Raw genomic sequence first — 14,091 nt, forward strand, 5'->3', positions numbered from 1 at the left:
TATAACACAGTTTTGTAATATATTTCAAGGAGTTTAATATTTTGTTTCTCAGCACCACACTAAATTAAAAATCTAAAATTCTTATTCATTATTAGTATTACACTAATGCTTACTGTACCCAGCCAAGATCAGGCTGCATTGTGCTAGGCACTGTACAAATGATTAAATATTTTAAAATACATTGATTCAGTGACAGGGTAAAACCTAGGGGCTACCTACTGGCCCACCGGGGGCTTTAAGGGAAGGGTGTGTCCTCCTTCCAGAGACCAAAAGGCAAGGGGAAAGCCCCTGGGACTTCAGCCCATGCAGGCCAGAAGAAGTGCTTTGTTTTAGTGTTACTTATGAAAAGGACCACAGCATTGTCATGGATTTGAATGAAGTCTGTGAAATCTTGGAAATGGGTATAAAAAGACATTTGGTTAGGCCCCAGACCATGTGGCATTGTAAGCTGGCACATATGATTGCAGCACCACTCAGATTTGGCCTGTCTGCTCCTCGGTTTCGATCTATGAATGGGTGTCTGAGCCAAACCTGGGCGGTGCTGCAATCCTGTGTGTCAGATCAAAACACCAAGAGGGGGGAGCCAGGTCCAGCCATGCAGGACAGGAGCTGCCACTGGAGAGGTGAGTGTGGTGTGTGCTCACCCTGCAGCCCACTCTCCTCTCTCTGCCCTGGGCCTCACCTCTCAGCACCACCATTATACTCTTGTTTATGCTGATGTAGTGAAAACTACATTTGGTGATTTATCATTTTTCCCCTGAGCTTTGCCATGAAATTTACTAAAAATATTTGTGCCAAAACTATAGATTCTCTTATGAGTTTTTTGTTCAACCAACAAATTGTGCCCAGGGCCAAGGGTAAGGGACAAGAAACGCTCAGGTGTGATATTTTTTCCTTATGGGACTGGCAAAATAGCCTACATACCCCAATGCAGGAAGACATCCCCATTAAGGAAGTGCTCTTAAACACATGTTTAAATCAACTGCATTTAGGAAAGCACTTAAGTCAAGGATACATAAGTGTATACTTAAATGTAAGCACAGGCTTAAATTAATCTCTAGTCGGGAAAGCACTTAAGCATATCCCTAGTCAGGAATCAGAGTGGTAGCCATGTTAGTCTTTATCCACAAAAACAACGAGGAGTCTGGTGGCACCTTAAGGACTTATTTGGGCATAAGCTTTCGTGGGTAAAAAACCCACTTCTTCAGATGCAACAATTTTAGGAAAGCTCTAAAATAAATGCTTAACTTTAAAAGTCAACAGGACTTAAGCTCTTGATCAAGTGCCTTCTTAAATGTGGTTGAATCTAGCTGAGGAGCATTTTCTACCAGTCCCTAGATTTTGGGGCAGAGGGTTCTTGCTGCAAATCCCTCACCTAGATTACACTCCCAACTACACACGATTGATTTGCCACTGTCAGAGTCTGTTCACCTGGAGTGAAATTCATCCCTTTGAAGGTGGTCAGCACAATACCTTTGCACCATTTAAAATCAGTTTAAACTTTGTTTGAAAGTTATTGTTATTCAGCAGATGAATAAGCCATTTTTAATAAATCAATAGGTCAGAGAGAAAGGATGGGCTTGCAGATAAGGCACTGGACTGGAACTCATGAGGTCTGGGTTCAACTTCTGACTGTGCCACAGACTTCCAGTATGACCTTCGGCAAGTCACTTAATCTGTCTGAGTCCCATCTGTAACATGTGGATAAAGAGTACTTTATTTCTATTTGAATCATAAGCTCTTTGGAGCAGGTACAGTGTACTACTTATACAGTGTATAAGACACAATGGAATCCCAGTCTCAAACCAGTTAATACTAACCAATAGTACTGTACCATAAAATAAATAATGATCGTTTTTATATTTTGTGCTGCACTTTGTCACTTTGGTAATGGTCATTGAAAAACGTACAATACCCTAGTTCCTAGAGGGAAGAATAACTTACAAAATTAAGCTTCTCCCTCAAATCTGAATCCACTTCCCCTTTGTATTTTATTTGAAACTAAATTTAAGCTGTCTGATTTAAGCATTCAAGACGTATCCAAGAATATCTTCAAAGGCCTTTCACCACACAGACTTTGAACCAAGGACACCTGAATTGTCACCCTCAAGTAATTAGGGATCATTTTGTCAAATTTCACACTGAAATGGCACACTCAAAACTTTTCTTCACTACTCTTGCACACCATCTAGCCCAAACTGCTCTGAAAATGAGTGTTCTTGAACAGTTCAAAGAACTTCAGCTTTCATGAGAAATCCACCCCCCTCCTTTTCTTTCACTAGCTCTCCATTTTTTTTTTCAAAACTAGGTGAACATGGTGCTCATGAAAATAAGAGTCTTGTAATTGGGGTCAGAGCCAGTGTATATAGACAAGCTTCACCACATTACTCTCCCTTCCCACTTCAATCCTAATTAGTGATATTCTTCACACCCTCTCAGTCCTGGACCTCTCCCAAGTAAAGATGCTGCCACATGTGGTGGGTTTTGGGTGGGGCAGATAAAAGAGCACCATCAAACGGTTTTTCTCTTATTCCTTGTGCTGGATTTGATCCTATCTAGAGGAAAGGTAATGTATTAACCCACTGTGCTATTTAACCCCCAAGATGTCAACTTTAGTAAAAAGATTAATTGTATGAATCACTCAGTTGATGAGAGACTTTAAGCAGCTTTTCTATTACAATTTCAACTCTAACCAAAAGCAATATCATCAGTTAACTGTGAGGGATCTCTTTACAATTCTAAAAAACCAGGGACTTTGACTTCAGACTAATAAACCAAAGGAAGATCAAACTTTCTCTTATTCATTACTGCTCAAGATGGCTTACAATGGAATTGGCTATATACTGTGTTAGCAAGTTTTGTCTTGGAGAAGTGAGCTATAGTATTTCCTGTCCATGTGTGTAGTACAGTAAACCAAGGTTTGCCTAATCTTTCAGATACCTGAACTGTACACATTTTGTGAAGTTGATAAAAACCTTATGAGAAATGCGAAAGACACGTGATTCAACAGTATATTTGAGAAGCATTTCTAAAACATGGTGTTGTTAAAAAAAAAAACTGGGGCCCATCACATACGTAATACAATACACTCTATATAGCTTTACATATAACTGTTTTACAATCAACCAAAAACAGCAAAATAAAATTGCAAGCATTATCAAATTCCAGACTTTGGTCTTGTCTGAGAAATATAGAGGATCAGATTTCCTAACATCCAATGGAAGCCACTCCAACTGTTTTCACTGGGCTTGCTGAACTACTCAGCACGGTCACTAAATGCTATTTGAAGAGAGTAGTAATATAATTGATAAAGAGCTTATTCTAATATCTGTTCAATAATGTGTTGTGATGACAAATAGTAGCTCTATGGTACTAGTCAAAAAGCAAAAGTTAGGTAAGCAAAAAGCTAAGAGTGAGAAAAGCAGCTCTCATCAACTTCCTAACTATCACTGCCAATCAGATAACATAATTTATATCTTCCCTAAATGTGCATTAATTCTCATAACTTGGAATTTTATTCTGTTTTCCAGTTTAGCATTCCAAGTTTTTCAGAGCAGCAAGCATGTCTACCTCTGTATTTGTACTGCACCTTGCACAATAGGGTCCTGAACAAAGCCAGAGTAAATGGTCATCCTTCCATTTTGTATAGGCAGGAAGTTCTAATAAAAACAAAGACAAATCTGAAATGGAAAAATATTTTCCTGTTTTCTAACTAGCTCTACTTAAACCCTTTATTTAATATAGTCTGGCAATGCAGCAATACTTTGCTGTTAGAACACTTTTCACACAAAGAACTCAAAGCATTTTACGTACAATTAAGAAAGCCTCCTAATACACCTGTGAGGTAGGTATTTTTGTCCCTATCCAGGATGCAGAAAAGGAGGCAAAGAGAAGGTAAAGGTGACCTACAGAGGATTTTAAAAAATTGGCACATGCCTAGGAATGTGGAAAGATACTTTTTAAAAAGTGGATTTTATTTGCTTGCTTTCTTTTACTTTAGAAATCTTAGGAATTATTATTTCCCCCTTGATTTGGTTAGGGTCTCAGAGCCTCTGTATGGTGATCTCTGATGGGAGGAAAGTAGAATCTTTAGCAAAGATGTCCTTTCTTCAAACTCTCCATTAGGCATTAAAGAAAAATGGGGAGTTAACAAACCAAACCAAGCAAAACCACTTCAAACAGTCTCACCAAAAAATACCATCTCCTCTGAATAGCTTGGATTTCAGTCCCTAGACCTTTGATGTCATAATTTAATTAGTCTTCCTATCACCACACAGTCTTACAGGTTGCCAAGACCTAAATTTCAAATGTAATAAACAAACAGGAAAAAAATTGAGCCTTGAAAATGAGAACTTTTCGGGCATATCTGTGCATCATAAAGAAGTAAAAAGAGGGCACAAGGCAATTCTTTTTTCTTTGTAGGTCACATTTAAGTAACTTGCCAAATGCCATAAAAACAAAAATAAAAACCCCCACAACACTGGGGAAACTAGGACTAGAATCCAGGGCTGAAATCTTGGCTCCACTGAAGTTAGTACAAGTTGTACCATTTATTTCAATAGGGCCAGGAATTCATCCCAAGGCGTCGTAACTTTTAGTCTCTGCTCTAACTACTAGACCATGAATGTTCTCTTCATTTTAAGCATATAGTCATACGCAATGGCTAGATCTTCAGTTGTTGCTAATCAGCACCATTCCATTATCTTCAGGGAGGACCTTTTCCAATATTTCTATTACACAGAGAAAACTGTGCACTGTCTACAGGAAAACTGGATTTCAAGCTCCACATTTCTAAGGAGGCCTCAACCGAGTCTCTGAATTTGCATCCGTAATTTTACACAAGGAATATGGAGAGAGCCCAAATAGCCAGTTTAAGGGCCTAATCCAAAACCCACTGAAGTCAATAGAAAGGCTTCAACTAACTTCCATGGCCTTAAGATCCGGCCCTGAATGCTCAAATTCCAGCGGTACGTGCAAGCACAGTAATTGACTATGCAAAATGTAGAGGCTATTGTTTTTTTTAATGTGGCTCATTGTCAGCTTTGTGACTCTCTCAGGTCAGTAACAGTGCTATTTATAGTTATATAAATTTGCAGATGCCTAGTTATATCTGCAAGGCTTTCTGAGGAGAAGGGAGACAAAGTCATTTAGCATTTGTAACGAAAGATATATTTCACATTTCCACACAAGATACAGCTTAACATCCCTTTGGTCTGCTTTAATATTATATAATAATTCAACTGTCCTGTGACAGATGCAAAATGTCAGAAGACCTTGCACACAACTGAGTTTGAGCTTGATGTTGTGCAGCATCTCAATGATGCATGGCAAAGAGAATGAATTTTCTGTAGTGGGTGTAGTTCTAAAGCAGCATTTACACCAAGCAGTTCAGCCAGCGGTCATATTTAGTGATCCTTTGGGCTGGTTATTTTTAAAAGCTATTAATTTAAGGTTGTGGTAACCTGGACCTTAATCATTTTGCAAGTACTTAGTCACAAATATTCATACGTATTCTATATATTTCACACACACATACATCACTCTTCCTCCTCTCCCATGCTTTTCTCAAACCACCACCACCTATGGATAAATCATGGAGACCTGCGGTGTTTCCTATTGGTGTATTACCCTCAAATATTGGATATAGTTGAGATGAAGCTTGAGATTGAAAAGGCAGTGCTTGATTAGATGCCAAATGGAAAACCAACAGACAGGTCCAGGAAAAAGTCAGGTTACACAGAATATTGGAGAACATGGAAAAATCAATAGAAAAGAGGGAATGTACAGACATCAAGTCTCTCATAAGAACATAAGAATGGTCATACTGGGTCAGACCAAAGATCCATCTAGCCCAGTATCCTGTCTTCCAACAGTGGCCAATGCCAGGTGCCCCAGAGGGAATGAACAGAACAGGTCATCATCAAGTGATCCATCCCCTGTCGCCCATTCCCAGCTTCTGGCAAACAGAGGCTAAGGATACCATCTCTGCCTGTCCTGGCTGATAGCCATTGATGGACCTATGCTCCATGAACTTATCTAGTTCTTTTTTGAACCCTGTTATAGTTTCTCTGTGAAGAACCCACAGTAAATATTCTGGGGATAATTTAAGATCTTAGAAGTAAAGATTGCTTGATTACATTTTTATATTGCTATGGCATTTTGAAGAAGCTGAGATTCTGAAATCTAAAAACCCCCCACTACCGATGACTGTCATTGTAATATTAGTCTCACAGAGAGTACGTCTAGATGGCAATCACTGAGTGTAACTGCAGTTCAAACCAATGTGCCTGAGCTAGCTTGAATCTAGCTAGCTTAGATCCTAGAACAGTGAAGCCAGAGCAGCTTTAGCACAGGCCAGCCCTGTGAATAGTTACGCACAGTTCTGAGAGGGTTTGTGCAGCTCATGCTGGCTTCACTGCTCTGAGACCCAGGCTAGTTAGATTAACTCACCCCCAGTGATTGAAATCTAGATATAACCAGTGAGCGACAGAGAACGCTGCAAGCAGCTAACTGAAGTACTTTGGATAGACATTTTAAATAAATCAAAATAAATACATCATAAAAATAAAACTAGTGGGGCAGACTTATGGCAGCTTGACTTCCTCCCAGGGCATTCCTCTTTCTGAGGCCTGGTCTACACTACACAGTTAGGTCAATGTAAGCTGCCTTGTGTTGACCTAGCCGTGGAAGTGTCTTCACTTAAATTTGGCTCCTGCCAGCGTAAGTGCCTCTCTACGCCTATATAGTAACACTACCTCCCTGAGCAGCATAGAGTCATGGTCAATGTAATTAGATCAACAAAGTGTCAGTGTAGACACTATTGCTTATTTCAACTGTTACTGGCTTTCAGGAGCCATCCTACAATGCCCCTTCCTCTCCAGAGTGGGGTTTGTACGCCCCCTCACGCTGCCTGAGAAAGGATTCATGTTTTGATGTCAATGGTAGTGGAGCATGGTCTAAACATAAGATTGTCTGGGTAGATTTGTAACACTGATATTTGAATTTAGACAGATTCCTCCTGAAGATAAATATTTATTAATTCCTCATGACACGAAGAGTATTATATGTACTGCATGTTATAATTACTTGCTCTAGTTGTACCTTGCTAACACTCAGGTTTGAAAAAAATGAAGTCTATTGGAAACACAAGAGAACATTAAACCCATCGGTTGTACAAAGATTTGAACTCTAAAGTTGTCAGCTACTGAAAATTGACTGCAACTCAAACTATTGACTTTGTTATTGATCTGTTGATTGGCTTTGGATGGAACTAAGGCTTAATATTGATTCCGGTTGATGAACTGAAAAATATAAAGAAAGTAGAAATGAAAATATTAATCACATGATAAAATATAATTTTAGAGTAGTGCATCTGATTGTGAACCTCTGTTAAACACTGCATGGTCCTACTGCTGCCAACAAGACCCCGAATGAAAAGCGTTGTAGGAGTTCATTTCCTGACCTCTTTTGACCAGGGTACTATTGTCGGATGCAGCCCCTACGTTTGAGATTTAAGAGAAGGACACTGCAAACACAAGTTAATGAACTTAATTATTTTTAATTAAGCTACAGCCATATTCAAAGCAGCCAAAATCAAGTGGAAGATAATATACATCAGCATTTTAAATTGTTCCCTAACTTCTACTGGAGTCAAAAGCAAAGACAAAATGTAAAAAAGCAATTTCTTTTGATGAATTACCTGATTAGGTTCTGATTCACTTTTATTAGACCTTGTAACATTTAACATGGAATGACACTAGAAACATCAAAATTGCTATACATCTTGCATATAAAAGCATGAAATCTTGCTGCACTGTTACACAGTTATGTGAATTCTCACTGTACTGAAAGTTCTGCTTCATTTCTGTTAGTTAATTATATCTGAGAACTGTGTAACTGATTTTCCGTCATTTGCCTGACCAGGTGATATCTACTATGCGCCAACATCCTTGAGTTACCTGATCATTCCCTAGAAGTGATTATGGACTATTCTTTCTTGGAACTGACATAGTTCACTTTAGGGGCCAAATTCTGGTCTTATTCATAGTTTATAATGCCAGAAGGGACCACTGTGATATCTAGTCTGACCATTTCTAAAAACAACCTCCTGTATAGCATAGGCCATAGGGCTTCCTGAGCATATCTTGAAGCCAGTGGGAGATTTGACTCCAGAAGGACCAGGATTTGAACTTAAGTGGGTAGTCTTTGGCCCATATCCTGCCATCAGTTTTTGAGGAAGGCTTTCTATAATTTCATAGGGCATTCAGGGCATAAAAAAAGGTTATGATATGACTGTCTGCAAATACCCCATTTTTATTCTTCCAGTATCTTTGCAGACACAAATGGACATTCAAAAGCACCTAAATGATTTAGGATCCCACATCCTCCTTTCAAAAGTAATTTAGACACTTAGGAGCACAAGTCACATTGACTTTCAATGAGATTTAGGCTGCTAAGTCACTTTTGAAAATTTTACTGATAATTCTTTTATTCAAGACCATAATACGTTTAATGGAGGAGTCAGGCACATGATACAGTGACAACAAATGTGAATTGTTGTGGCAAATCACTGTCTACAAATAAACTGACGTAAAAAAAAAAGATCATTTAGACAAGATCCATCATAACAACTAAGTGATGGTGATCATGTTAGAGGAAGAAATTGAACAAACTGGTCTCATAAAACAAAATGCATCAACATGTATCTTCTCATATGCATATTTTAGTATCTTACATCACCGAATCAAAATATGACCTGCATAGTCAGAAAATATGTTTAATTGTTTATGCGTGGGATTTTCATACACTCCTGCGTGATTTAGGAACACAAGCCCTGCTGAATGGACCGCTTGTGCTCCTAAATTCCGTAGTCACTTTCAAAAATCCCACCCTATTTCCATAATATTTAGATACAAGCTCTAACCATAGCAGATTTGTTTGATATACATGGTGATGGCAAACCTGTGTCTGAGATTAATCCCTGAAGATTCAGAACTACGTGCAGATAAAACAAGAAGTGGTTACATTTGCTGATTTTATATTTATATTTATATTTGTTGATTTTATTATGCATCTTTTTTTAAAAGCCACCTAAAATAAATCAAATGAAGAACAAAAAAGAAAAGTATAGCAGAAAAGCCTGTAATTTAAGAATTATAACTCTGGCACATATGTGGAAGCTATGTCATAATGTATATCTTCCTTGTACTTTTGAAGAAATTAATCTAATGTGGGGGGGTCTCTAAAAATAGATTACAAAAATTGTTTTCAGTTTAAGATCCATCAAATCCTTCTCTCTAGTTGATAATATTCAGCAGTGGGACCAAAATACGCAGGCAACATAGCATATGGTCTAATTTTAAAAGGTGCAAATATTTGGTTTATATTGGGAAAGAACACAAGATGTAGCAATCTTATACTTCATTAGAGGTTGTTTTAGAACAGAGAATTGACAACCACAATTCAGAATAATCCTTGGTTGTATCTACTATACATTGTTATATACAATAACCCTAGCTGAATATACTGTGATATACAACAAATGCCCCCATTTAATTTCTTCCCTGATATTAAAGCTTAAAGGAAATTGTGAAGGTGCATTTTTATTTAATTATGTTAAAATGCACCTTGATTCAGAGAGTCTATGCAAACTCTGATGCACCACCTATGCCCCATTTAAATCTTGTATTAAAGACTTGAGTGTCACTTAAGTAAACCACGGGGCTTTTTGCCAGCCTCCAAGAAAGCCTGCTCCTGCTTCCATTGAAGTCAATGGGAGTTGTGCGATGGACATCTATGGAAGCAGAATTGGGGTCACGATTTGAAGAGCATTATTTTAATTATAAATAAGATTTGTCTCATGTTTTTCAAAAAAAAAAAAACTTCCTCAGTGACCACTGAAGCTGCATGTATATTAGTTATAAACGTAGTCCTCCAGAAAATGAGCTGACCAAAGTTATTTAGGCTGAGATTTTCAGAGGAGTCTAAGGGCATTAGGATCCTAATCCCTTGGCTCTAGGCAAGATTAACCCACAATCTGTTCAACAGTCCAAACAATGAGTGATGAAAGCCCTTCACAAGTTACCAGCGCTAGGTGAAATTTGAGATTTTGTGCATCGGGCTCCTGGAGTGGATTTGGCAGGGGTGATGTGAGTGTCACTTTAAAAGAGGAAAACCAAAATCAGGCTGTTTTTGGGCACTCTGGCAACTTTGGATGGTTAGTTGGTTCAGCTAATGAACCCCACAGATTCTGGCAAGGAAGGGAATGAGGCTTCAGCAACATTTTACAGACGATCACAGCTGACGACCAGATCACAATGTGCCACAGTAAAACCCATGGGGTGGGGGAGGGGAGTGCTCAGGGATAGGAAAACTCCCCTGGTGATGTTCTCCAAATCATTCAGTCTGCTTGGCAGGGTATAGTGGGGAGCAGGTTTGGCCCCACCCCTTTCCATGGGCCCGGCAAGGGGACAGCCATCTGGTAGGCTAATAAGTGTAATATTTTTGATGGCTTTAGAATAATTGTTGGTAAACATTACATGGAAGTGTGTTTTTTCATTTGTCCCTAGGCACGATGGGATGGTTTGACAGGGCGCATTACCTTCAACAAAACAGACGGCTTAAGAAAGGATTTTGATTTGGACATTATTAGTCTCAAGGAGGAAGGAACAGAAAAGGTAACTAACTGTGTTCAAACTATGAGCCATATAGTACAGTCAGTGGGACTGTGCTTATTGAAAGGTGGACCTCATGCACCATGAGGATGAAAACCTAATTTGAAGTGACATCTTGAAGCCCATTCCTCTTCACCTACATTTCCTATAGTTGAAAAAAGCTCAATCTACTTTTTAAATTGTTTGGGTTAAAGTTGAAACACAGATTGGGAGAGAGCAAAGGAGTGAGAGGGGGTGAGGAAGCTGCCCTGCAGAAGATTAAAGCCTGGAGCAGGCTAGCTAAATAAGCCAACCAGAGAAACCTGGTAGCTGATTTCTTATAAGGGAGCTAAGTAGTTCTTAGTGGGAAGAGGAGGAAGACTGACTCTGAGAGGCTGCTAGGGAGTCAGCTTTGGCCAGAGCAGCTACAAACTGGACTTGGAGCGAGTTACCTCATAAGGACTTATAAGAGGGACTTCGTGAGGGAACCACTTTTTTCCTCCTCACCCAGGCTCTGAGGTAAAAGCCATGCCCTGAGGCAGAATTTTGGGACTCTGTCAGTGATTGGGGATTTCCCTTTTAAGTTTATTTGGGACCTCCCCCCCCCCGAAAGGAGTCCAAATGAGCCACGTGTTGATGAAACCATCTTTCATTAATGTTTCTTGTACTCTTATGAAAGGAAACCACCTCCCAGGTCCTTGTGGGAGGAAAAGTGGTAGGGCTAGAGGAAAGAGACAGCCTGTCCCTCCCTCACCCTCCTATATTTGGTGCCTGAACAGGGACTTGATCTCCGCTCTCCCAAGAGAAGCCAGAAAGGAAATATTGCAATTAGTAATATAGCAGCAAGAACATAGAGAAGGAATGAAATCATCAGTTCTAGCAGACCTTACTAGCCCTTTCCTCCCCCCCCCTCACTCCACCAGTGCATGGAGAAGGCACAGATGGCCAAACAAGGAATGGAATTGGCAGTTCCAAGCCAAGGTGGCCAGACTGTTCATTCAAGGTTCACTGAGCACTCCCATGAGGGTGCTCTCTGCTGAGGCTTTCCCAGGGCCCACCCTAACCAAACTGACTAACTCCACCTCAAAATCTTCCTGCCAACATTTGAGTGGGTGGCTACCACTGGCTATGAGAGGCACTCCTGGGCCATCCAGCTTGCCCCTTATCTAACCAGGTGGGCCCAGACTGCTTACAGGGCCCTATGTGGAGAAAAAGCCCAGTCCTACTCCACCCTGAAGGCTGCCATATTGGATTGGTTTGGATTCTCACCAGTGGTCTACCATAGGAATTTTCAAGAGGAAACATTTCCAAAAGGAGGCAGCCCATGGGCCATTGCCCAACAGCTCTGAGATTTGGCTACTTGCTGGCTGACCCCAGAAACCAAGACCACGGGCAATGTCATAGATAGCATTGTTTTGGAATAGGACTTAAAAATTCTCCCAGTAGCAGTAAAAGCCTGGGTCCCTTGGTTCCGCCCAGCACCATTGCAGGAGCCATGGAGGTGACAGAAAACTTTTTGGAGGCAGAGGCCTCAGGCCTTGGGAGCACCACCCCTTCCTGCTTCCCCATAGTACCTCAAGAGTCATTGGAGCTGCACTGGGTTTCAGCACCCCTGGAACATGGAGGTGCCCACACTATTTGGCCACCCTCAATGGACAGAGCCCCTTCCTTCCTGGGCGCTCTGAGCCTCCAGGCGCCAGAGTGGACTTCATCTACCTTTCAAGAGGGTGTGATCATATGTTATCATGTGGGCAGTTGGGACACATGCAGTGAGAGTACCCTCTCCTGGAGAGTGATTATCTAGGGTGTCACTTTGGCCAACAGGGCAAGACCTCAAACCTGCCAAAGTGGAATGCCAAAAGACCCTTCTTGGTTCCCATCAAGTTAGACTACACCTCATAGGTGGGCTGATGGACTCTGGCTTTGGGCAAATGCTCCTGCACCAAGATTTGTTCCTGCCCAAAGCCTTCTAATCCAATCAAACTGTCCAAATCTTCTACATACGTGGAAAAGGTGCACTTATCTGACTGTCCCTATTATCTTACAAGTTGCTGACTACATGGGGTGTCTCCAGGTGGATGTAGCGGAGCACCTTCCCTGGCCTGTAATCCTGGGTCACGATTAGCGTACACCTCTCCATGCTCATGAACAGAAACTCAGTGCTCCTTACCCCAGGCAACTCTCAAGGGCCCAGGAAGACTTGAGCCTGTGCTGGGACTGGGGCCTATAGAGAATCCATTCCGAGAAGAGGACCCCCTGCAACTGACCTCCCAAAAGAACCCCATCACACTCTGCCCATAAGCGAGTCAGAGGCCCTTAGACTAGACGATACTTTTTGACTTCATCACTGCTCAGGATGAAGTTCAGGCCCTCCAAGAATGTTTCAACAAGGTAGCTGTGATCAATGGGGAAGCCACCAAAGAACACTGTTACCCAACAATTTCCCCATTTCAAGTTACATAATGAAATTCTGGACTGGGTGAAGAAACAACCTCACATGGAAGAGCCCAGGGTCCAGCTCCTAGTTCTCAAACCAGCTCATCAAGAACTGTTGAGACTAGCATACTCTGTCCTGATGACTGGACATGAGGGTAAGGCAAAGACATTTGGAAAACTACTGGCCCAATTCTTTTGGCTGAGTATATTTTAGGAAGTAGTGGATTTTTGTTGTCCTGCCCAGATTGACAGAAGGTAGCCCCTAAGGAATGAGGCCGGGCTCCCTTAATATCCATCCTTCTCGTAACAACCCCTTCGTATAGGGTGGAGATTGACATGGTTGGCCCCCTTGAGAAAAGTGCGTGGGGTCACATTTATTTCATACTCATCAACTATGCCATAAGGTAACCAGAGGCTGCTCTCTTGCAGAACACTATCGCTTTCACCCTCATGCAGGAGCTACTGCAGATCTTTTCCGGGTAGGCCTTCCTTCAGAAATTATCCAGGGGTCTTGTTCCTCTTAAAGGTTTGACTCTGGATCTTGGTCCTACCATCCTCAGACCAATGGCCTACTCGAATGGTTTAATCAGACTCTTAAGTTGATGCTAAGAAAGTTCGTTGGGACAGAAACCAGAGACTGGGATCAATTGCTGCTGTTCCTTTTATTTATGGCACAAGAAGTTCCACAGGCATCTACTGTCTTTTCCCCTTTTGAAATTCTCAATGGAAGACAACCCTGAGTATCTTAAATCTGGTCGAGAAGTCATGGGAAGCCCAGACTACCCACTTATGTACTCCACTATGGCCTACAAATGAAAGAGAGGCTGGAGTGCCTTGGTCATTTTGCCAGGGCCAACCTATTCCAGGCCCAGTAGAGCCAGGCCTGGCAGTATAATAAGGGAGCTAGGATGAGGGTATTCCAGCCTGGCAACCAAGTCCTCCTATTTCTTCCCAGCTGAGAGAATGAACTCCTAGCCAAATTTCAGGGTCCCTACGAGGTCAT

The 14,091-nt window shown here is 41.1% G+C and overlaps 1 protein-coding gene across 8 annotated transcripts in view; it reads left to right on the forward strand.

Annotated features, from left to right (window-relative positions):
- The window catches only part of GRIK1 (glutamate ionotropic receptor kainate type subunit 1), a 230,669-nt gene that overhangs the window by 165,228 nt on the left and 51,350 nt on the right, over nt 1–14,091 (forward strand). For all 8 annotated transcript variants that reach the window (XM_073362600.1, XM_073362592.1, XM_073362544.1 and 5 more), the window contains one exon: nt 10,569–10,676. In XM_073362600.1, the coding sequence (XP_073218701.1) occupies nt 10,569–10,676 (108 nt within the window). The remainder of the gene's footprint in view (nt 1–10,568; nt 10,677–14,091) is intronic.

This window comes from Lepidochelys kempii, chromosome 1 (genome assembly GCF_965140265.1).
Source record: "Lepidochelys kempii isolate rLepKem1 chromosome 1, rLepKem1.hap2, whole genome shotgun sequence".
Classification (NCBI taxonomy): Eukaryota; Metazoa; Chordata; order Testudines; family Cheloniidae; genus Lepidochelys; species Lepidochelys kempii.